General features: G+C 44.7%; 1 protein-coding gene and 1 long non-coding RNA gene across 3 annotated transcripts in view; one reads left to right on the top strand and one right to left on the bottom strand.

Annotated features, from left to right (window-relative positions):
* The first annotated feature begins 512 nt into the window (after nt 1-512).
* LOC308593513 lies at nt 513-9,884 on the top strand. Its single transcript, XR_014010990.1, has 3 exons — nt 513-688; nt 8,575-8,681; nt 9,812-9,884. It is a non-coding gene; the product is annotated as an uncharacterized lncRNA (long non-coding RNA).
* A 14,684-nt stretch (nt 9,885-24,568) lies between these two features.
* Nucleotides 24,569-25,879, bottom strand: part of LOC308593766 (glutamate decarboxylase 1-like) — a 32,022-nt gene continuing 30,711 nt past the window's right edge. For both annotated transcript variants that reach the window (XM_081206425.1, XM_081206424.1), the window contains exon 16: nt 24,569-24,831. In XM_081206425.1, the coding sequence (XP_081062551.1) occupies nt 24,779-24,831 (53 nt within the window). In that variant the 3' untranslated portion in view covers nt 24,569-24,778. The remainder of the gene's footprint in view (nt 24,832-25,879) is intronic.

Raw genomic sequence — 25,879 nt, 5'->3', positions numbered from 1 at the left:
GGAGAAGGGGATGACAGAGGACAAGATGGTTGGACAGTGTTCTCGAAGGTACGGACATGAGCTTGACCAAACTGCGGGAGGCAGTGGAAGACAGGAGTGCCTGGTGTGCTCTGGTCCATGGGGTCACGAAGAGTCGGACACGACTAAACGACTAAACCACAACAACAAGAGTGACTGAGGCAACCTAGTAAGATGTGTAGGGTATAAACAATAAAATTATCATTGTGGAATGGGACGTCCCTATTTTCATCAGAGAAAAGTTGGAGGGTATGTGAAAGCAATGTGGCAAAAAGGGAGAAGCAGCATTTGGGTTGATTCACAAAGCAGCCCTAAGCAAAGCCTCTATGTTGTCAGAAGCCTTGAGATGACTGTAGTAGTGGCCATCCTTTCCAATGGCTGCTACAGTCACCTGCATAGACCCCCTTCTTCAGTGCTACCCAGCTGCCACCATAGTCACTTGCTTACTTCTTGGTAACACTAAGCTGCCTGAAGCAGCAGTAGAGAGGAGCACACAAGATACGGTGCCCTTCTTTCACCTCACAGTTTAGTGCTTTCAGCCATTACTTTGTACAAAGCAGCCCTCTCGATGGGTAAGCCTGTGAGCCTAAAGGCTTAGTTCGAGAAAGCCATCTGCTTTGAAGTGGGCGCAGAACCACAGGGCAACCTCAGAGCAGTGTTAGAAACTGAGGTATGAAAGCTAAGAGCTAAATGGCACCTTAAACCGAGGTTACGGGAGCAACAAGAGAATGTTTTTTTTTTTAAAATAACAAGAATACAAAGCTGAAAATGAATGAACTGCAGCTAAAATACTGTGTTCATTTCTCACATGATCTAGTCCTCCCCCTGCCCAACCCCCTAATATTCTTAAGAGGGTCTTTTCACCAGTCTTCAAAAAGTAGCTGGAAGTGGGGAGGCAGAAAAAGGTCCTCCTTTCCTTCCACTCTGCAGTTTTAATCTGAAATCTTAGGCACAGTACTGCTCCCAGAGCTCAGAGATGAGATCCCCTGTCACATAATACACCTAGAACTATGGGAGTTTCGAACACTGCATCAGAGCTATGGTGAGCACAGCACTCTGCCCTCAAATGTTGCATTTTTGCGGCGTGCATGTTAAGCAAAATGCATCACGGCACCAAGATGAAAGAGGCCTTTTCAATTTAGCCACATTTTCAATTACATTTCTGAGTAGCAGGGACATTCCAATAGTATATAGCATTGCAGCAGATACTGTAATGACACCCAAACTGCATTTGAGCCATTAAAAAAAATGTACCACTGAACTGCCAGTGCTTCTAATTACATCCTACCCTTTAAACAAATGGCAGGTGGCCAGTGAAATGCAAATATTCAAAAAATGGAATGTGTTCAGACAAAAGGGATGATTAAGCTGTGGTAGGACTTATAGTTATGTAAATGAAGATTTTTTTTCCCCCTCTCCAACAAGTTGTTGAGTCATCCCACGAAATGGAAACATTTGTCTGAATGACTAATTTGACAGGACTCACTTTGCTTAATATCAGATCATGCATTTTTTGTAATTAAAGTGTGGAATTGTCAGGAACAGGGCCAGAGAGCCCAGAATGCGGGCAGCCTCTCAGGATCTTTGCAGAACGCCAGCCAGAAGAGAGATTTGGCAGGTGCAGGTGCAGGATGGAATGAGGTCCAAGCAGAAGGCAAAGTAGGAGCTGGTCCAAGGCACAGAGGAAAGAGGATCCGGTCCTGTAATGTGAGGACAGATTATGCAGAAGGTAGAGAGACAACAAGAGAGGATTGGAGCCCAGGGCAACAAAGTAAATACAGTAAAAACAACAACAACAACAACAACAACAACAACAACAACAACAACAACAGAAATATTTTAAGGACATTAAGAAAATCAGCTGGTTCCAAAAGGGTGAGGACAAAAGAATGACAGAGGTTTGAAGGCAAGCAAAGACAAGGAGGAAGAGCTGCATTCTTCCTACTTTCTTTTGCTGACCCTGATGTGGGGCACTGGGTTCAATGATATGCATTTAGATTTAAGGGCTGTCTGGCCAATACCTGGGAGTCTGGTGGCCTCCCTCAGCAAAATTGGGTCCAGAATATTGAAGTGCACCTGGTGTGGGAGGTGCTTGTCATTTATCTAGGATGACCTGATTCCCAGGACTAAGAAGATTCTAAGCTTCAGTGACGGTGTCAGGAACTGCTAGGTTTGTAACTACAGGTTGTTTTGGACCTGTGTGTGGCTTCCCCATATGGTGAGCCACAGAACTGAAGATTGGAGCAGCAATTGCCTCAACAGTTATGACCTGCAAGCTGGCCATGGGACCTTCCTGGGCAGGAAGGACTATAAACGGGTATGGTTGCCTGGGACCAAGTCTTATTTAGCTCTCCTGAGTGTACATTGCTTTGCCCCTGACTTCTGGTTTGATCTTCAACAGTGGCTCCTGCTTGTCCCACAACTTCAACTTGCTCCTCAGCTCTGATTCCTTTTGCTCTTCATTGTTCACTCCCTGGCTAAACTCTTGCTTTCTGGCTCCTGGCTCCTGAACTGTCTTGGACAGCTGCCTATGACCCAGCCGTGATACCTGACTTTGAATGACTAGCTGTCTTCTCCTCCTCCAACCATCCGCGTGGAACATGGAACCACTGCCTGACTCACAGGGCTTCTGGTTCAAGGGCTGTAGCAGAGGAATCAAAATTGAACTGGGAGCAGGCAGATAACTAATAATAATAATAATAATAATAATAATTTTTTATTTATACCCCGCCCTCCCCAGCCAAGGCCGGGCTCAGAGCGGCTTACAAGCAATAATAAAAACAAGATGAGTGATTACAACTTAAAAACAAAAATAAAATACAACATTAAAATAATGGAACATTAAAATATTAAAATGGAGCCTCATTGCAGGAGAAGGAAAAGAAAAAAGAAAAAGGGGGCGGAGGGAATCAAATTGGCTCCAATCCAAAGGCCAGGCGGAACAACTCTGTCTTACAGGCCCTGCGGAAAGAGATCAGATCCTGCAGGGCCCTGGTCTCATGAGACAGAGCGTTCCACCAAGTTGGGGCCAGTGCTGAAAAGGCCCTGGCTCTGGTTGAAGCCAATCTAACTTCCTTAGGGCCTGGGACCACTAGGGTGTTGTTATTTATGGACCTTGAGGCTCTCCGTGGGGCATACCAGGCGAGGCGGTCCCGTAGGTACGAGGGTCCTAGGCCGTGAAGGGCTTTAAAGGTCAAAAGCAGCACCTTAAATCTGACCCTGTACTCCACTGGGAGCCAGTGCAGCTTGAAAAGCACTGGATGAATATGCTCCCATGGCAGAGACGCTGTGAGGAGCCTCGCTGCAGCATTCTGTACCCGCTGGAGTTTCTGGGACAGCTTCAAGGGCAGCCCCGCGTAGAGCGAGTTACAGTGGTCAAGCCTGGAGATGACTGTCGCATGGATCACTGTGGCCAGGTCGGGGTGGGAAAGGTAAGGGACCAACTGCTTGATGCGGCGAAGGTGGAAAAATGTCGCCTTGGCTGTTGCTGTGACTTGCGCCTCCATGGAAAGGGAGGCGTCAAGGATTACACCCAAACTCTTAACGGAAGGCAATGGCACTAATTGGGCCCCCGCAAGAGAAGGGAGTTGGTCCCTCATCCCCATGCTATCCCGACCTAGCCATAGGACCTCTGTCTTCGAAGGATTTAGTTTCAATCGGCTCCCACGAAACCATCCAGCCACAGCTTCCAAGCATCTGGTCAGTGTGTAAGGGGCCGAGTTGGTGTGGCCATCCATCAGTAGATAGAGCTGAGTGTCATCAGCATATTGATGACAGCCCAGCCCAAAGCTCCAGATAATCTGGGCAAGGGGGCGCATAAAGATGTTAAAAAGCATTGGGGAGAGAATTGCGCCCTGCGGCACTCCACACACCAAGGAGTGGCGTGACGACATTTCCCTCCCTAGTGCCACCCTCTGTCCCCGACCAGAGATAAAAGAGCACAACCAGTTACGGGCTATGCCCTGTATCCCCACGTCTGCAAGGCGATGGTCCAGAAGATCATGATCGACCATGTCAAAGGCTGCTGACAAATCTAAAAGGATCAGCAGTCCTGACCCGCCTCGATCCAGTTGTCTACGGATATCATCTGTTAGGGCAACCAGAGCCGTCTCCGTCCCAAAACCAGGACGGAAACCGGACTGAAATGGATCTAATGCCGATGTTTCCTCCAGAAACCTACCAAGCTGTTCAGCAACCGCTCTCTCAATTACCTTACCCAGGTATGGAAGATTTGAAACTGGGCGGTAATTGGATAGGTCTAAGGGATCTAATGAAGCTTTCTTTAAGAGTGGACGCACCACTGCTTCCTTCAGTTCCCCTGGGAATGTCCCTGTGTCAAGGGACAAATTGATAATTTCAACCAGGGGGGTCCGCGCAACATCTGGACACTCCCTAATCAGCCAAGACGGGCATGGATCAAGGAGGCAGGTGGTGGGCCTACCAACTTGGAGGAATCTATCCACATCAGTAGGGAGTATCCGATCGAAATGGTCCAACACTGGACCTGAAGTCAGTCGAGGGGCCTCCAGTTCAGTCACTGTATCTAAATTGGCAGGGAGGTCACGGCGGAGCAACAGGACTTTCTCCGCAAAAAAGCTCGCGAATGCCTCACAGCTGTGGGTCGAATTTGTGCTTAAATTTGGTTGTCCTCCTAAGGACGTTATTGACCTAATTATTCTAAAAAGTTGTGCCGGGCGAGAGCTAGCGGATGCAATAGAAGCTGCAAAGTAAGATTTCTTAGCAGCTTTCATAGCCATCTCATAGGCTTTCATAAGCGTCCTATAAGATGTTCTTGAGGCTCCGTCACGAGTCCGTCGCCATACTCGCTCTAGCCGTCTGAGATCCCGCTTCATTTTCCGGAGCTCCTCAGTAAACCAAGGGGCCCGGTTTCGACGGGGTCGCAGAGGGCGCTTAGGCGCGATTTCATCAATGGCTGCCAAGAGCCGGTTATTCCAGTCCTCAACAAGGTCATCTAATGAGTCGCCAGGAGGAGCAGGGTTCCGCAAGGCTTGTCGGAATCTATCAGGATCCATCAGTTTTCGCGGACGAGCCCAAATAGGCTCGCCACCCGAGCCGGGGAGGAGCGGGAAGTCAATCTTGGCTTTTAAAGCGTAGTGATCAGACCATGGCACTTTCACAGCGGGGAGCATGATCACATCTATGCCAGCCCCAAAGATCAGATCCAGCGTGTGGCCTGCTTGATGAGTGGGGCCCAAAACAAACTGGGAGAGCCCTAGTGTTGCCATGGAAGTCACTAGGTCTAGAGCCTGTGAGGAGGGAGCGGCATCGGCATGGACGTTGAAGTCTCCCAAAACCAGTAGGTTTGGGAACTCCAAGGCCCAGCCCGCCACCACCTCCAGCAGATCTGACAGGGTGGCTGCAGATGTGCTGGGTGGTCGGTACACCAGCCAGACAGCCAAGCTCTCCTTGGTGCCCCACACGAGACCAACACATTCAATGCCGGAGATTGCCGGTGATGGCAGAGCTCTGAAAGAGCAATCCTCCCGGAATAACAACGCTACTCCTCCCCCCCCCCGACCTACAGTCCGCGATTGATGGAGGACAGAGAAACCTGGGGGTGTTATCTCATGTAGGGAGACTACTTCGCCTTCCCGTACCCAGGTCTCCGTCACGCAAGCCAGGTCAATCCCCTGCGAGACAAAAAAGTCACGCATGGTGGCAGTTTTGTTGCCTATGGACCTGGCATTGCACAGCACCAATGACGGAGGTGTGTAATCCTTGTTCTCCCTACCCTCATCCCTTGGGATGGGGCGTAGATTGGAAGGGGTTCGAGGATCACTGCATCTCGAAACCCTTCGCCGATAGAGATATCTAGCCCTACCGCCATTCCTCCCTAGCCCTTCAATTGTGGAAATCCTAGATCCCATACTAGCCTCCCCAATAGATGGCTAACATCCCCTCAATAACAAGTCATCCTTGGGCCAGGACTCCTGGGTCAAAATGGTATGGGAAAGAGGTGGAGGTCTGATAGGGTAAGTATCCCTAGAAGATAAAACCCAACCAACCGCACCCCAAGCGGGGGGGACAGTCCCATGGTGTTTCATTAACTGTCAATCCCCCTCTCCCTCCTGGGTTAATTGGAGGATTGTTGGTTCTATCTGTGGCTGTGGAAGTATTAATGAGGTATGTGTTATAAAATGTGGATCACTGGCCAACAAAGAGCCAGATTCGAATTCGGAAGATCTGTCCATCCTGTCTCGCCAGGAGTACAGTAGAGAAGGCTGATCATTCTGATAAGTTTTTGGAACATTAGGCAAAGGTCCAGATGTAGAGTTGGTGCTGGATATCTCCAGATTGTCAGCAACATAGAATTCTTTAGGTGTTGTTGCCATAGAAATGTCGGAGGTGCCAAATTCCTCATCTAATTTGGTGTCGTTTGAAAAGGGAACAGGGAGTTGCACTGATGTCTTTCTATGGGATAAAGAGCTATTGGACGTCTTTAAATATTGTGCTCTAGGCTCTACTGTCCTTATATTTTGGGTAGAAATCTCAGTCTTTATACTCATTAGCCTCTTCTTCAGGTCTTGTAATTCTAGGCTTATAGAGTTCTTTTCTTCCTTCGGGCAATTAGTATTTCTAGTGTTGAGCTTGGTTTCCTTTATCCGCATTAGCTTTGACTCTATGCAAGGGACCAATTGCCTCCTTGTTTCGTCTTTAAATACCCTCACTGGGCGGAGAGAGTGGGACCACCATAGAGTATCCTTTATCTCCATGAGTCGAGATGGGAGGGTTGATGACCTAAAGGTCATAAATAGGCGCATGGTGTTTCTCAAGGTAGGCAGGAAGTGGAAATTTTCTAGATCTACATTTCGGTAATGGTAATTCAAGAGCTGAGACAAGGACATAGTAATTTGTCTGCGGTTCATCCACCTATGAGTGTATCGGTGAATCTCAAGCATTATCTGGTTCGTTTGCAAGACTTGACAGGACCTCACTTCATCCATAGTTTGAGTTGGTGAGTTGTTAACAGAGTCATTTCTTATCATCCCTTGGGCATTTAAAGGGGAGGAACTAGTATCCAATTGTTTCTCAATGTTAACTATTCTGGTGAGGATTTCATCCAGTCTTTGGAGAACCAGAACCATAGTATCTGCAGACAACATGCAAATCTCTTGGTAGGGGTGCGTATCCCGAATTGGTTGAAAGCAGGCTCCTCTGCCTTCTAGAGGCATGGGTGGGTCAGCGTTAGGAGTGGGAGGAATCCCTCCTGCTCCTGCCCTCTTGGACGGATTAGCTTTCTCTGGGAGGAGGAGGGTCGGGTCATTGAGATCCTCCTTAAGGGGGGGTGAGGTTCCCCCAACGTTGTTACTCACTGTTTGTTCTATTTGCTCCAATTTCTCGGTTTCCTCAACCCGCTCTGTTTCTGAGCCAGGGCAGATGGCGTTGGCTCTCTGCCGATTCTTTGTTTTAGAGGAATTGTGAGTCTCAATAATGGTCTTCTGGCTCTTTGCACCTCGTTTTCTCCTTCCGGCAGGCATTCTCAATAAGGAAGTGACAGTTGGAGGAGTGTCACTCCAATGAGGAGTGACAGTTGGAGAACTAGGCCTCAAACCTTCCGGCCTAAAAGAGCAGGTTTTAGCAGGGAAAGCCACACCTCTCCTTGAACACACTCAGAGGTGGATATTTAAAGCACAGCCTGGAAAGAACTGGGCAAAATTTAAGTGTGGATAAGCCCTTAGATTTTAAAAGAAGGAGATGTCCCTGCCTCTCTCATGGCGTTCAACCCTTCTGGGCTGCCCTCGGAATTCTAAATAAAGGGAAGTAGGGAGAGTCCTAATTGGACTTCATGAAGATGGTGTCAAACCAAGGCTTGGATTAACATGAGATCGTAAGAGGAGCCCTGCTGGACTGGACTAAAGGCCAGTCTACCACAGCAACCTGTTCTCATGGTCACCAACCAGATGCCTGTGGGAAGCCCACAAACAGTCCCTCAATGCAAAAGCACTCTCCCTCCCATGTCCCCAGCAAGTTGTATCCATACTACCTTTAATAATGGAGGCAACATAGCCATTATGATGACAACTTTATCCTCCATGAATTGGTATTATTATCTTTTAAATACATTCAAGCCAGTGACATTATTACGTCTTGTGATTGTGAATTCCATAGTTTAACTGTGCACTGTGTGTTCTATCTTTTGTCTACCTTGAATCTTCCAATATTCATTCTTGTTGAATGACGCCTGGTTCTGGTATTATAAGAGAGGGAGAAAAATCCTCTCGCTCTACACTATACATAATTTTGTTCACCTCTACCATGTCCCCCATTATGTACCTTTTTTCTAAACTTAGAAACATCAACCAATGCAATCTTTCCTCCTATGGAGTTGCTCCAGCCCGTTGATCAATTTGCTTGACCTTGCCTGAACCTTTTCTAGCTCTGCAATCTCCCTTTTAAGGTGTGGTGACCAGAAAAGTACACCGTAGTTCAAAGGTGGTCCCTCCATAGATTTGTATAATAGCATTTTGATATTGGCAGATTTACTTTCAATCCATTCCCTAATGATCCTTGACACGGAATCGGCCTTTTTCATAGCTGCTGCACACTGGGTCAACCTTTTCATCAAGTTATCCACCATAAGTCCAAGATTTCTTTCCTGGTCAATCACCACCAATTCAGTTCACAATGACATATATATGAAGGTAGGACTTTTTGCCCCAATGTTCATCACTTTGCACCAGCTTACACTGAGCTGCATTGGTCATTTAAATGTCCATTCGCCCCGTTTGGAGAAAACCATTCTTAAGCTCCTCATAATGCCATTTTTAAAACTACTCTGAATAATTGAGCTTCAACGCTAAACCTTGCCATCTCACTGCTCACATTAATGCCAGAACATTTATGAATGAGTTAAAGAGCACAGGTTCCAATTCAGCTCCTGTGGGGCTCCATCCCACCATTATGAGAATTGTCCATTTCTTCCTGTTCTTTACCAGTTACTGATCCTTAAGAGGATCTATCTGTGATTGCTAAACTTAATTGGGAGTCTTTGGTAAGGAAGATCACCAAAGCTTTTTGAAAGTTTAAGTGTACAATGGCTACTCCCCACCCCAAACCATCCACATGCTTATTCTCAATGAACTCTAACAGGTGACATAGACAGGACTTACCTTTGCAGAGGGGACACGGGTGGCACTGTGGGTTAAACCACAGAGCCTAGGACTTGCTGATCAGAAGGTCGGCGGTTCGAATCCCCGTGACGAGCTGAGCTCCCATTGCTCGGTCCCTGCTCCTGCCAACTTAGCAGTTTGAAAGCACGTCAAAGTGCAAGTAGATAAATAGGTACCGCTCCAGCAGGAAGGGAAATGGCGTTTCCGTGTGCTCTGGTTTGCCAGAAGCGGCTTAGTCATGTTGGCCACATGACCCAGAAGCTGTACACTGGCTCCCTTGACCAATAAAGCGAGATGAGCGCCGCAACCCCGAGTCGGTCACGACTGGACCTAATGGTCAGGGGTTCCTTTACCTTTACTTTACCTTTGCAGAAACCATGCTGATATTCTCAGTTGCCTAGCTGCTATATAAAAATCAAGGCTTACAAAACTAAACGCTGCCCTCTGTACATTCTGGGAGTGGGACATGTTTGTAATTCTCCAGTACTGCATTCCATTCCAAAGATTTTCATATTTTGTACTGAGAGTCCAAAATACTGAAATTCCTTGGTCTAAAATCCTCATATGCTGCCTGGGTTTTAGCCTTACTCACTTCCAGAATATTTTAGTTGAGTTGTCAAATACTGTAGACTACTATCTCTCCCAATGTTTTCTGTCTGCAGAGCTTTGTATGCCTGAACAGAGACGTCAAGCATTTTGAGAACCGCTGCTTCTCTCTTTCCCATGCATGCAGAGGTTGGTAAAAATAAGGATTTTGCTGCCACCAAGTGAGAGAGAGAAAAGGGGCTACTGGATGGATATCACACTAAATTTTTGAAGGCCTGGCAAGTTGCTATGGCACAATGGTTTTCCAACTTCAGCAAACCTCTTCCACAGTGTGAAGGTTTAGCAGCCTATTCTCATTTACCTGAAAGCAAGCCCCACTGAACCTATTAGTAGATGTGTTTAAGATGGCACTTTAATTCCAAATTTTTTGAATTCTTAGCACCCACAATTCACCTTACAGGCTTCATTTGATTCAAGGAAGCCACTGTACAACAAAATAGGTATAAATTAGAAGTGAAGACACATTTTCATTCTCTGTCTCCCAGACTCTCCAAGTCCCTGATTTACAGAAGCCGTCCCAGTTTCTGATTTGATCCTGGAAGGTCCCACTTTTCCTTAGGATGTCCCACTTTTCAATGGAGAAATTTTGGAGGGTATGGAGTTATCCGACCCCCGAGCCATCTGAAGGCAATCCTGTATTGGGAAGTTTTGTTTAATGTTTAATGATTAATTGTGTCTTTATATATGTTGGAAGCTGCCCAGAGTGGCTGGGGCAACCCAGCAAGATGCTTGGGGTATAAATAGTAAAATTATCATTATTCTCCTATTTTCATCAGGGAAATGTTGGAGGGTATGGTCTCCTTCTGCCCTGCTCTTTCTACTTAAAAAAGAAAAATAGAGAGAAAGAGCTGCAACCTACTTGTGGGTCCTGATTCATAGTTGAAGAAGACAATTGTTCTAGTACACTCCTTCAGTTCATATGGGGCAAAGGCGAGGCCTGTTTCAGTTTCCCAAGATTTAAGACAGGGGACATGGCTGAAGGTACCAGGGATGGAATCTGGGACCTTCTGCTGGTCAGGTGTGCCAACTCTATTTGATTTTTGTTTGAAGGGGACCCAGTGTAGTGCGCATTGCAGCTTTAGTACCCAGCTCTACCGGAGTGCTGGGCCTCCTCTAAAGGATGTGATGTCACACACATGCGGCAGGGTCCTCTCAATCACAGGGGCAACTTGGTGCCTATGGTCACAGCCCTTCTTCTGAGACTGTACCACACAGGTCTCGCAGAAGGGAATAATAATAATAATAATAATAATAATAATAATAATAATAATAATAATAATAATATCTTTATTGTCATTGCCCTCTCGGGAACAACGAAATTACTTGGCTGCTCCATCCACCCAGGTAGGGCACTCCACACAAAATCAAAACTATAAAAACACTAATTAAAACAATACAGTATAATACAGCAAGGAAGATTAGATGACTTTCAAAGTCCAGGCTTCCCATTCAGGGCCGAGATCGCTCTGGAGAAGAAGCTGTTCTTAAGACGGCTCGTTCTTGTCTTCATCGTCCTGTATCTCCGTCCCGACGGCAGGAGCTCGAAGAGACAGTGACCAGGATGCGATGGATCTTTTACTATGTCCATTGCCTTCCTATGGCACCTTGTGGCATAAATCTGCTCTAAGGTGGAGAGTGGGCAGCCAACAATGCTCTCTGCTGCCTTAACAACTCTGCACAACCCCAACCTGTCCCGGGTAGTACAGCTTCCGTACCACACACATAAGCCATAAGTGAGCACGCTCTCAATGGCACAGTGATAGAAGGCAAGCAGCAGTTTCTGCGGAAGATGGTTTTTCCTTAGAATTCTCAAAAAGTACAGTCTCTGCTGTGCCTTCTTCACAAGCCCCCTTGTGTTGACACTCCAGGACAGATCCTCTTGTAATTCAATGCCCAAAAATCTGAACGTTGTTACCCTCTCCACACAGACCCCATCAATCAAAAGTGGCTGGACATTGCTCTTCTGTCTCCTGAAGTCCACCACAAGCTCCTTTGTCTTCCTTGTATTTATGCGCAAGTTGTTAGCTCTGCACCACTCTGTCAGCCACTCCACCTCATCTCTATAGTCCGTTTCACCCTCCCTTTCAGAGATGAGCCCAATCACGGTTGTGTCATCTGCAAATTTGACCACCCTATTGGATAGCAAGGGGAAGACAAACTATCTTTAGAAAAGGTTGTCTTCCTAACGGCTTCCTCACCAATGTAACCCCGAGAAGCTTCCAAGGAACCTCCCAGTTCCCCGGCAGAGTCTGAAAAAAGGACCTGATGTGGTGTATATATATCTCTCTCACTCTGTGAGAACTTAGGAAAAAATGATTTGCGTACTTGTTCCCACACATCCACATGTCTATCGGCATGGTTAGTATTTTGAAAAGGAGAAAGGAAAAGTTGCTCAATAGTGCATCTATCAATATGAATAGCCTTAGCAAGCAATTGCAAAATTCATTCCAGTAATTTATCTGCCTGCATCAATGACCATTGACTGCTTGAAAATCAAGATCAATATTAATGATAGATTTTCAGTGCCATTCCTATGAACATATATTAATAAGCACAGCACAGAAATGATTCTTGACCCTGTGGCATAAAGGACAGATACTCAATAGCCTCGTGTCCTTGCCCAGAATGAACCCTGTACTTGGATTATGCAAATTAAAAACTAAACAAACTGCTGAGGTTTCGTATAATTAAGAGATGGAACAAGGCAATAAACAGCTTGCGGGTGATTTAGAGTTGGAGCCTTTTGATAACGGCAACAAATTGTTTCAGCCAACCCAAACTTCCTCTCTGTGCATTATTTATTTCACTGATCTGGAAGACAAGGGAATACATTGCAACAAGGGTGGTTTGAAAGTGATGTGCATAGACTCGGGAGACAAAAGCATTACTGGGGTATAAGCAAGTATTGACATGGCTGAAATGAGAAAAAGGTGAGCTCTCAATAGGCCCCATTAAGTAACTGGGAAATCACCCGGATGCAAGAGAGGGAGAGAGCATGATCAGAAGAACTCCGAAGAAATCTGAGAATTTGGAAAAATTACCTTCCCCGTTAGGAAAGGTTCAATTAACAAAAGTGTGCTATTGACAAATTCAAGGCTGTGCTACTGGGGTCAGTTCCCCAGATCCTACTTGAATTCTCCTCCCCATTCCTAGCATCTTTTTCCTTGTCTCGGTGCAAATACTTTTTCTCTATTACAGAGATTCCCAAACTGTGGCCCACAGAAGGGCTCTGCAAGCTTCATACAGATGGTCCAGGGTTGGTCTATGGATTTGTGGTTGAAAACATCCATCACATTAAATGTTCCTATTGGTTTTTAATTGTATTTTTATGGCCGATATTGTTTCTCCTATTATTTCATTACAATTTGAATTTGATGGCATCGGAACACAATACAGTGGTACCTCGAGTTACATATGCTTCAGGATGCATACGCTTCAGGTTACAGACTCCGCTAACACAGAAATATTACCTCGGGTTAAGAACTTTGCTTCAGGATGAGAACAGAAATTGTGCTCCGGCGGTGCGGTGGCAGCAGGAGGCCCCATTATCTAAACTGGTGCTTCAGGTTAAGAACAGTTTCAGGTTAAGAACAGACCTCCGGAACGAATTAAGTTCTTAACCCGATGTACCACTGTACAGTATTATAAGAAATAAAAGAAGCGATTATAAGAAACGACGGTTACCACGGGCACATAAATTGTTAAGCGACCTGCCAAGATCCTCAGCAGTCCTCAAGTGGTCCATGGGGGTGAAGGAAGTTTGGGGATCACCAGTCTCTTAAATTTCATTGGCAGAGAAAAAGACACTGCAGGGGCTAAATTGGAACATGGTGGGAGAACCACATCCTTTAAGGCTCTTCACAGGTGTGTGTGTGGGGGGGTGTTCATGACCATTGGTCCACAACACAGAGACTTTGATTTGTCTGCTGTGGCGCTCTGCCCTCATTTAATGTAACAGGAAAATTGATGTTATTGTGTTGCGTGTGAAAAGAGCAGTGTGTTCAAATAGAGGGATCCACAGAGGGAGTGGATCATCTCATGCTGTGTCTATTTTGTCACAGTGACACTGGCTTGGCATTTGCCCTGTGTTACAAATTCCCAGCTCATAAAATTGCAGCAAAATATACACATGTAACTTTCGCCCATCATAGTATATGGTGGCACACACTCCCGCCCGCTTTCATGGAAGTTATTTAAGGGAAAGAGTTACATTGCTTTTGAAACTAAGGTGGAACTAAATAAGTCATTGACTGACTGCTAACACAAGGACTTTGGCTGAGCAAAAGGGCTGACGGATATCCCTCACTCCCATTTGTGCATTCATTTTCCCCAGAACTGAGCGCTGTCACAGCAACACCAATGCTCATGCTTAAGTTAGTTATTGTGGGCTAGCTGTGCCACCTGGTGCTAAAGTCTGAGAGCTGCAGGGATGTGTTTGCCATGGTTTTCCTAAATTATGGTATACGTACAAAGACCTTTCGCTTAGGCTGTGTTGTGTTGGTCTGGGGATGTGGGTGGTGCTTTGATCTAAACCGCTGAGCCTCTTGGGCTTGCCAATCAGAAGATCTCTTTCTCTGTCTCCCATGGAGGTGGTGGCATGAGCAGTGGCAGGGCAGGTTGGCATCTTTTACCTCAAACAGCAAAACAGGATGCACTGCCCCTGGGGCTGGCCCAGGATGCTTTGAGGCTCAAGGAAAAACAGAAAATGGATAAAGGAGGATACACACAGGAAGGTGATGGACAGAAGGCCCTGTGTGAGAGACAGGGTAGAGAGGATCCCTTAGGGTGGGAGGCTGAGGGAAAGGGACGAGGCTCCCAGGTAAGAGCTAGGCAAGTTCACTCTTCTGTGTGCAGAATAAAGATACAAAGAGCTTGGTACAGTCATGTCTCAGGTTACAGACGCTTCAGGTTGTGGGTTTTTTCGGGTTACAGATGCGCTAAAACCCGGAAGTACCAGAACGGGTTACTTCCGGGTTTTGGTGGTCACACATGCGCAGAAGCGCTAAATCGTGCTTTGCACATGCGCAGAAGTGCCGAATCGCAACCCGTGCATGTGCAGACACGGCACTGCGGGTTGCGAACACTGCGGGTTGTGAACGCTGTAGGTTGCGAACGTTCCTGTCGCACGGATCACGTTCGCAACCCAAGCATCCACTGTATTACTATATTCTTTTCTGCCTTTGCCTTCATCTTTCTTTTCTTCTTTTCCTCTTTCCCGCTTTCTTCCCTATCTTTCTTCTTTAGATTAGTTGGGCTTGTGTTGTATTTTAAGTGGGAAATTTTCAGGGAAAACATGATTTTGAAAAAAGGAAAGAAAATGCTACACAAACACACCCAGCCACCATGACCCACTTCTCCATAGCCCCTCTGCTGCTGCTACCCTCTCTGGGTGGCAGGGAACCAATGGGGCAGGCAGAAGCAGGCAGAAGTAGGGTAGAAGGAAGCGGTGGGGACAGCTAACAAGGGCAGGAGATAGTGAGCAGTGCATGGCTCGGAGGCTGGATCTGCCACCGCTCCCAGCTGTCCGCGGCCTGTTGCCCTGAGGCAACTGTCTCATCATGCTTCATGGACAAGTCGGCCCTCTTGGAATGACCTGCATAATCAAGTTCAAATCTACATCTGAGTCACTACGGGATTCCAATTTAGGAGGGTAGCAATTTCGTTGTTGCCCCGTTCTGTCCCATATCACACTTGCCAAAAGGGTTGCTCTCACCTGCTGGTAATGTTAGCATGCTTTTATTTTAACGGTAGCTGTCCTCTCTGTTTTTCATCCTTCTTCTCAGTTCCTATGCGGAAAGTAAAATGTGCCGCCAACCTTGTCAAAGAAAGAGATGTATGAGTGATCTGTATTCGACGCAAATCACTAAGGTGCCTGGGCTCCAATTCATTATAGCTATAATTATGTCTTACTCAAAAATGGGTGGCATTTTAAATGATATTCTTAACACATTCCCCTCATGCCAAGGTCTTTACAGGATCGCTCGTCTTTATCTCGCTGACCTTTGGTTACTTAGTGCGGTTTTTATGTTCAGTAATTGGACATGCCAATTAAATACCTATTTAAGGATAAAGGCTATATTTAAAATGAGTCTGGAATGCTGAAACGCTTCCCCCGGCAAGGGAAAGGCCATGCAGAATGAATGCACTTGTCAATGCTAGCAAATAAGGGTTCTATCTGCCACTGATGCTGAATTTGCCCCAGTTTATCAAGCTGTTTTATAGCTGATTTGCCCAACTGAGGGAAGTGGGGAGGTGTTTCAGAGAGAGAACAAGTGGAATCAGCTGGATAGCTCAGTTGGTTAGAGCTTGGTTGCTGATAACACCAAGGTTGCAGGTTTGTGCTTTTTTTAAAAAAGAATATTTATTGAGATTATACAAAAAATTACACATAAAGAAAAAACAAACAAAAACTAACAAACACAAGCTAACAAGAAAGTTGACAAAAAAGCAACCTACAAAGAAGAAAAAAAGAAAATAGGAAAAAGAAGAGAGAGAAAAAAAGATATTTAAAAAAAGGATAAATCCATTTTTCAGCATCTTTGATCTCATTTGCTTATTTCCTTGACCTCCTCACACCTCCCCTTTTGTATTCCCATTTCCCAAGTCTTTTCAGCAAATCCTTACCCTCTTTCATTTGTTTTTTTTTTAATTTTTTTTATTAGTTTTACAAAAAAAATTTAAAACAATACAAACATATAAAAAAGACATACAAACACGTATAGTTTCATAACCTTTTTTCATAAACCTTATTTCTCAGACTCCCCCATACCTCCCCTTTCTGCATCCCAATGTCCAAAAGTTTTTAGCAACTCTAAATGTTTCTATCAATCCTCTGTCCTCTTAATCTTTCCTTCAGTCTAGTCTTATATCGCTGTAGCCCTTTCTTACTCAAAACCTCAACATTCTAACATTCATCAAGTTTATAATAGTCCATAAGGTAGATTTTAAATTTCTTCCATTCTTCTTCCGCCGTCTCCTTTCCCTGATCGCGGATTCTGCCAGTCATCTCGGCTAGTGTCATGTAGTCCATCACTTTCATCTGCCATTCTTCCAGGGTGGGTAGGTCTTGTGTCTTCCACCTTACCCTCTTTCATTTGACTTTGCTCTATACTTAACCTATTATAACTATACATTTTCATCCGTATAACTATCTATATTTACCTATTCTTATTAACCTTATTACCAAAACCACTTCTTTTCAGCCCAACATCATTTTAACATTCATTAATTTTACAGTATTTCTGCAAATAGTCTTTAAATTTCTTCCAATCTTCCTCCACCATTTCTTCTCCCTGGTCTCGGATTTTGCCAGTCATTTCTGCCAATTCCATATAGTCCATCAGCTTCATCTGCCATTCTTCCAGAGTCGGCAAATCTTGTGTCTTCCAGTACTTTGCACAAGGTTGCAGGTTTGATCCTGATAAAGGACAGCTGCATGTTCATGCCTTGCAGGGGGTTGGACCATATGATCTTCAGGGTCCCTTCCAACTCTATGATTCTGTGAGTTCACCATGAGCCCCTCAGATTCTCCTCCACTCTCAAATGCCATGCAACCCACTGCAGGACAATGTCTGGCTCAAATTGTGGGCGACAGGGCCTTAGAAATGAAAGAGGGAGCCGAATTGCCTCTCCTGATTCCCATTTCTCCATCTTTCCCAATTCACATTTCTCCATCTCCTCAGAGTATTGCGAAAGAACGATGTCAATCAACATTTGATGATCTCCTTCTACCAGTCAGCAATAGAAAGTGTCCTTTCATACTGCATCACGGTGTGGTACGCTGGTTTGACATCAACTGATAGGAAGTGCCTACATAGGGTGGTGAATACAGCACAAGATATTATGGGCTGTGCCGTGAATCCGCTGGATGAAGTAGCGGGAGAACGTTGCCTCAGGAGAGTGAGGAAAATTCTCAGGGATGATTCACACCCTGGCCGGCAATTTCTTGATCTCCTGCCCTCAGGCAGAAGATATAGAAGCATGATTAGTCGCACCAACAGGGTAAAGAACAGCTTCTATCTGTGGGCTGTTAGGCTGCTGAAGGAAAAGATAACAACAGGGCAACTGACCTTCAGGTTTGGCGGGTGTGCGTCAGTAAACGAGGGGAATTAAGACTAAGACAGCTGAGTGAGGGGTGTAATCGCACTGTATACAAGTTATACAAGTGACAATAAAGTATAAAGTATTTCAATTTCTGAGGGACAATTTTGAGGGTGGAGCAAAACTCATGAGCACCCCTCATAGGTCGTATCTAATGTCAGCCATATCCAGAGTTAGGAGGTATCAGTGAGCCTGTCAATTTCAGTTTCCCTCCGTTTCTCATTTTCCCCCATCTTAAAATCTGTTCTTCACATTTCCACCATCAGTGTGATTATTATTATTTTTTAAAAAAGAAAGAGAAAAGTCATCTTGAAAATTCATCAGCATTTTAGTTCAAAGTTCAAAGGGGGATTTTCTTTTATTCATCCTATTTGTATCCCACTTTCAGGGGGATGTTTTAAATGAGCAACCAAAATGTTAAAGGGTAGGAATGCAAGTCTGTTATACAAACACACTCATCAGGGAGCCATGATGTGAAATGGTTTCCTAAGGTGACATTTTAGCCACATAACAATCCAGGAAAGTAGGTTAAATCGAGAGCCAGTGAATTGTCCACGGACACCCATGAGCACAACAGCTAAAAAAGTGTGCGCCAAGTAGTGGTTAGAGTGTCAGATTGAGGAGATCCAGATTCAAATCCTTGCTGATTGGTGACCTTGAGCTAATCACTGTCTCTTGACCTAGCCTACCTTGCAAGCTGGTGATGAAGATAAAATGGAGGAGGCCATTTTTTATTCCAACAGATAAAGGGGTCATATAAATGCAACCAACAGTGAGCAGCTATTTGAACCCTGGGAGTTCCTCATCCAATCCTACCCCCTTATCAAATGCACCATAAGTGACCCACAACTAGCAAAGGATTCCAGGTAAGTGACCCTTGACAGCTTGCAGTCTTCAAACCTAAACTGAAAATTGCCCCAATCTAGTGTTGAAATAGGGATGTGGGTGGCGCTGTGGGTTAAACCACAGAGTCTAGGACTTGCTGATCAGAAGGTCAGCGGTTTGAATCCCCGTGATGGGGTGAGCTCCCATTGCTTGGTCCCTGCTCCTGCCAACCTAGCAGTTCAAAAGCACATCAAAGTGCAAGTAGATAAATAGGTACCACTCCAGCGGGAAGGTAAACGGCGTTTCCGTGCGCTGCTCTGGTTCGCCAGAAGCGGCTTAGTCATGCTGGCCACATGACCTAGAAGCTGTACGCCAGCTCCCTCAGCCAATAAAGCGAGATGAGCGCCACAACTCCAGAGTCGGCCACAACTGGATCTAATGGTCAGGAGTCCCTTTACCTTTACCTAGTGTTGCCATACGTCCGTAATTTCCCAGATTTAAGGGCGTCCAGGCATCTGGGCGGAAATCACGGAAATGTCTGGGAAAATCCGGATGTATGGCAGCCCATGTCAGTAGTGTAGATTTTGGCGAATTTCATTAAAAATAGCTTCTTCCTTTTTTCTCTTTTTTTTGTTTTTGAGATTTCGCCAAGAAAAGCTCAACATGTTTTTTGTCCGGGTTCCCCCTTTTTGAAATATGGCAACCCTACTCAATCATTTATCTTCTCTCTTCGTCATTTAAACAGACGAGTGGAGTTGAACAGAAGTAGAGCATCTTTTTCCCTCTCCAGTGTGATACGTGCTTTATAGCTGATAAATAGCTTGGGGCGTATCAAGCTTTTGTTCCAAAAGCCACTGCAGATGGGATTTCTTTTCAGAGAAAGGAGGTTCTGCCATTATACTACCAAGCTGCGACAAGCAGGTAGGACATAAAATACTCACAAGGTGCTTATTATTGTGACTACCTGTGAACTGCATGTTGCAAGCAAGCTCATTAGAGTCGATCTTTTACTGTAGACGGAATGCAGAACCCCATTTTCAAGCTCTTTGCAGCTCGTCGCAGAGTGCCCCCATCCATTTCTTTTGTAAAGCGAACAAGGGAACAATATGCTAAAATGCACTTTATAGACAAATAAAAGGAACGCCTGGATCAGCAGAATGTGTTGGGCTTCTGTTTAATTTGTGCCCCAAGGCTCCACCATTTATTACAGCAGAGCAGGCAGATCTCCACTCATCAACCTGGCTCCTATTATGGTTTAAGGCAGGGATGGGAACCAGGAAGAATGGCACCCTGTTGGTTCTCCTGCATTTATCACTAGGTTTTGATACCACTAACTGGGTTACCACAAAGGGATGGAACTAGGTGGGGGGGAGCACAGTGGTTCTCCAGAGTTGAACTCATTCGCAAGAGATGGGATTGAGAAGATGGTCTGAGGAATGTTGCTCTTCACTTTGGCTAGTGGCCTATGACTCCATCTTGCCCCACATGCTGTTTAACATCTACATGAATCTGCTGGGTGAAGTCATTCAGAGATTTGGGTTGTAGAGTCATTGGTATGCAGGTGACACCAAATTCTATGTCTGATTTCCATGTGGTCCTACCAACGCGTTTGAAAGATTGAGCCACTGTTTGGTAGCAGTGAAGGCCTGGGTTAGGCAGAACAGAAACATACAAGTCAGACAACATTTGGAGGACCACATTCCTGATTTAACAGGTACATAATAATAATAATAATAATAATAATAATAATAATAATAATAATAATTTTTATTTATACCCCACCCTTCCCAGTTCAGAGAACTGGGCTCAGGGCAGCCAAAAACCAATTTAAATCACTTAATCATAATACAACACAAAAGCAGCATAAAATACAGTATAAAAGCATGAATGACAATAAAATTCAAAGTTCAAAAATCAATTTGGGGGAAATCCATCCAATAAGCATTAGATAGTCACCAGGGCTAGCTGACTGAATTAGTCCTACTTAGACCAGCGAGGAAGCCAGGTAATCTTAATAAAAGGGGAGGGGGAGGGAAGAGAAGGGAAGGGAAATAAAAGATCAGGCTGAATTCAAATTAAAAGCCAGGCAGAATAGCTCTGTCTTACAGGCCCGACAGAAGGAGGTTAAATCCTGAAGGACCCTAGTCTTATGGGACAGAGCACTCCACCAGGTCAGAGCCATCACTGAAAAGGCCCTGGCCCTGGTGGAGGATAGTCTGACTTCCTTAGGGCCAGTGACCTCTAAACTATGGTTATTCATGGACCTTAAAGTCCTCAGTGGGGCATACTGGGAGAGGCGGTCCCATAAATATGAGGGCCCTAAGCCAGAGGCAATATGGGGAATGGAACAGACAGTGTTTAGCCAACCACAGTGAAGGGATGCAGCGAACATCGGTGACATTTGTTTTGAAAGTAGTTCAACCAAATTTGTATTCCAAATGGGTCATTGTGAAGTTTGGTGTTGTAACTACAGATCAAATATCACAGATACAACTTCCATATCACTTCAAACCTAACACGTTTTGATGGAGCCCATTCACACATCCAGCTTCAAGTTATCAGATCACCTGGTATTGATAAATCAAATTATATAGGTGAACAAATTAATTTATACATGAATATGGGCTCAATTCACCCAATGGTTACAATATACAAAGTTTAGTTTTCCAGCTTGCATGTAGCGTCAGTAACTTAAGGTTTATTTCTTTGTTTTTTGACAGAGACAGAAGGGTTAACTTGGAGAAGTGTCAGATAAAAGAAATGTTCTTGTGTTAATGGTAATTTTATAGCTGTGGGATGATTATTTTCTTAATAAGACTGGGGGAAATCTAGTGTGTGTGAAGCTTCATAGCCCTTTAAAAATATCTACGTATGCTGAGTTACATGAGGCTATTTCTTTTGGAGACTCTTAATATCTAAGAGTTAGGTGCTTTTAACAAATGTGATAAGCAGAACATTAGAAATAGTATATACTAACTTACGTTAGACAAATTAAATCAGGATTGGAATATATGTTGTTGGGGGAAGTGATATGCAGACCCCTTGAGGTTTGGATAGGCAGTTAATGCTTCTATAATCATTGAGAGCATTCATAAAATTTGAACCGAGATGTTTTATAACACATAGCACAGATGTGAAAATATATGGGTGAGTCATTATTGTTCAGAGAAGTTTCATAAGACCATAAAAAGCTGCCCAGGGGAAGGATGCATCACCTGTGAGAATGGAACGAGACTCAGAGAAGCCATAAAAACCCATCCTCAATTTATTTTATGCCTCATACATGCAGGATAGATTCTCCCCTCAGATCGTTGCTAGTGCTTCAGCAAAGACTCTATCGTAAGTCCTTCTGCAGTATTGGCAAGATTACCCAGCTCAAGTCCTCCTGCTGTATCTGCAATCCTTCTGATCCCACTCAAATGTGAAGAATCACATAATCTAGTAGAGCCAAGGGAGCCCACCATAAGGGACTGAACTGGCTGATCACCACCTCTCTTAAGAAACCAACACCCAAGTCATACTGAGTCAGACCACTGACAAATTTAGTCCAGTCATGCTTACTCCAACTGGTAGTAGGGCTCCAATTCTTCATGTCAAACCAGGCAAGTGGGAAGTATGTGAATAGGGCCTGCTGGTATTTTAAAATGTGTTTAAGAATAGCCACTCTGGACACCAGTTTGAAGCACAGAGTACCTTTCTAGTTAAAATCACCCTATGAAGCTATTGAGCAGAACAGTGCCATAGAATTTGCGAAACAAAAGCTGGCTACTGGGATTCATCCTGGTGTTCTCTAAGCACACAAAGAGCAAAAGAATAGGTGAGACCACAGAACAGGTGGAAAGGATGATTTCATCCTATGTACCCTCCTGGAGAGAGGGACGTGGGTGGCGCTATGGGTTAAACCACAGAGCCTAGGGCTTGCCGATCAGAAGGTCAGTGATTTGAATCCCCGTGACGGGGTGAGCTCCCATTGCTCGGTCCCTGCTCCTGCCAACCTAGCAGTTCGAAAGCACGTCAAAGTGCAAGCAGATAAATAGGTACCGCTCTGGCAGGAAGGTAAACGGCGTTTTCGTGCACTGCTCTGGTTCACCAGAAGCGGCTTAGTCATGCTGGCTCCCTCGGCCAATAAAGCGAGATGAGCGCCGCAACCCCAGAGTCAGTCACCACTGGACCTAATGGTCAGGGGTCCCTTTACCTTTACCTATGAAGCTGACTTGGGTCTGTTCTGGTTCCATTCCTGAATTGCTAGATCCCCCTGAGGTCCGCACTGAACCAGCAGAAGAACCAAGTATTTTTGAAACAGAAAGCTGCCTTGTCTCCCTGCTGGAGGAATAGGATTCCTGGCCTTCAATTATATAAGTTCCACACTCTTACCTAGCTAACACCAAATGAACAGGAGACATACCTAGATGAAAACAAGAACCCTCTTCTGTCTTAACATGCATGTTTCATGTACATAATTCATAGAAATCAACCATGTTTTACATAATTGGGAAATCATTTGTGCGTTTATTAATTTATTTAGCATTCATAATACAATGACAATATTGCTGCAATGCTGTTCAACGTATTCTGGATTATGTACATTAAATCCATATAACTTCAGCTAATAATCTATTGCTCTGTGCTTATTGAGATCCCTGTCAATGTCCCTGATAGTAATGCCCCTTTTCAACACAACACAAATATAATTTCCTAATAAATATTAAGGATTTATTCCGACATCAAAAAATAAAAATCCTCCCCATGGATTGTACAGGCAGAAGAAAGAAATGTGTTTTTGACCTCTTGTGATGCTTGCTTTGCTTACGGCTGCCATCAAATAAGAAAGCAGGCTTGCATCTGTTGGTCCATTGTGACCTGGTACATTTGGTTCAAATCAAAGGCAATGAAAAGTGCACCATATTTTGTGTGTGTAGATCTAGATCTATCTGCCTGGACTTGGGCCTATTAATTCTAAGAAAATGATACATGGACTCCTCTTGTCTTCATAAGGAAAACAGCATTCCAAATCTGAGAAATAGGATTTAATAGACAAATCCTAAGGGAGCAATCCTCTGCACAAGAAGCTGGTGTAAAGCAAGCTGGTGTGAGTTAAGCTGATTTAAAGAAAGCTGCACCACATCCAAACTCCGTTCAACAGCATGGCTACTGCTGGCAGAGCTGGCCTGGCAGAGGCAAAGCATACCTTTTATATAGTGTTTAAGTTACATCAGCTTTGGGGCAGGTTGCCAAGCCACATGACTGAGCTGCCAAAGCTTGGAATCCAGCTTAAGTTACCTCTCTCTTGCCACACCCTTTTCACAGACCTTAAAGGTAAAGGTAAAGGGACCCCTGACCTTTAGGTCCAGTCGTGGCCGACTATGGGATTGCGGCACTCATCTCGCTTTATTGGCCAAGGGAGCCGGCGTATAGCTAATGGGTCATGTGGCCAACATGACTAAGCCGCTTCTGGTGAACCAGAGCAGTGCATGGAAACGCCGTTTACCTTCCTGCCAGAGCAGTACCTATTTATCTACATGCACTTTGTGCTTTCAAACTGCTAGGTTGGCAGGAGCAGGGACCGAGCAACGGGAGCTCACCCTGTTGCGGGGATTCGAACTGTCAACCTTCTGATCGGCAAGTCCTAGGCTCTGTGGTTTAACCCACAGGGCCACCCGCGTCCCTTCACAGACCTTATGCAAGCTTAAAATCCACCACCTAAAAAGTGCTGACATTGTTAGACACATGGAAGTCAGAGATATGGGATATCTACTAGTCTATCATCTATCCACCCCTTCCTTAAATGCTACATTAATAGCTCTTGTATTTGAAGATAGTTTTAAAGAGGAGCAGCTTCTAACCATGGTTTGTTCCTATTTTGAAGAGCCTCAATAACGCACCCAAGGTCATCAGAACAACAGTGACAAAACTTTAAACAGGATCCACTACACCAATGAAATGTTGGTCCCCACTTTTTGAGATTTATGGCCAGCTGTCACAAATCCTTCCCAAGCCTTTCAATTTCTTCCAAGAGAAAATCAACATCTGATTTCTTGGTTGCTGGGTTAGAGAAGACCATTCTGAAAAAATTCACATGGTTCCCGTGAGGCTGATAGCTAACCATTGTAGTACCTTCTTCTATCATCCTCGCTTTTATCTTTGGAGCAACCTAGACATGGATACATATAAAAAAGTTGCAATTATGTTCTGGAATAATTTAGGAACTAGTTCCATGAATAGGCAGTAGCAATGGTCTGGATGTGTAGCAGAGTAGATACGGTACTGTAATGTTTAGTTGTAAAGAAAGGATGGAACTCATTGGACATGTGAAACAAGAAGAAGAGTTTGGATTTGATATCCCGCTTTATCACTACCCAAAGGAGTCTCAAAGTGGCTAACATTCTCCTTTCCCTTCCTCCCCCACAACAAACACTCTGTGAGGTGAGTAGGGCTGAGAGACTTCAGAGAAGAGTGACTAGCCCAAGGGCACCCAGCAGCTGCATGTGGAGGAGTGGAGACACGAACCTGGTTCACCAGATTACGAGTCTACCGCTCTTAACCACTACACCACACTGGCTCATCCAGAAGAAGAGATTTATCAGGTGCTTTTAATATTTGGCAGGCATCCTCTCTAAATTTAGTATACCTGAAGGAGCGTCTGCACCACTATCCTTCAGCCTGGACACTGAGATCCAGCACCAAGGGCCTTCTGGCGGTTCCCTCACTGCAAGAAGTGAGGTTACAGGGAACCAGGCAGAGGGCCTTCTCAGTAGTGGCGCCTGCCCTGTGGAACACCCTCCCATCAGATGTCAAGGAAATAAACAACTATCCTACTTTTAAAAGACATCTGAAGGCAGCCCTGTTCAGAGAAGTTTTTAATGTTTAATACTGTATTGTGTTTTTAATATTCGATTAGGAGCTGCCCAGAGTGGCTGGGGGAACGCAGCCAGGTGGGTGGGTTATAAACTTCTTCTTCTTATTATTATTATTATTATTATTATTATTATTATTATTTTGTTTTAGATGACAGCTGAACAATTTTTTCAGCAAACTTACACCACGTGTAATCTATTGAACTATTTTTGTTTCCAAAGTTTTACTGGTTTCTCAATGCTTTGAACAGTAGCTATTTTTATGTATATGTGGGTTTTTGCTGTGTTTTTGGTACAATTTTACTACGTATGCCTCTTAAGAGAGCGCTTTGATTCAGCAGTTTA

Source organism: Podarcis bocagei (assembly GCF_964188305.1).
Source record: "Podarcis bocagei genome assembly, chromosome: 8".
Classification (NCBI taxonomy): domain Eukaryota; kingdom Metazoa; phylum Chordata; class Lepidosauria; order Squamata; family Lacertidae; genus Podarcis; species Podarcis bocagei.
The sequence above is the reverse complement of the archived record's forward strand: the minus strand, read 5'-3'. Positions and strand labels throughout refer to the sequence as shown.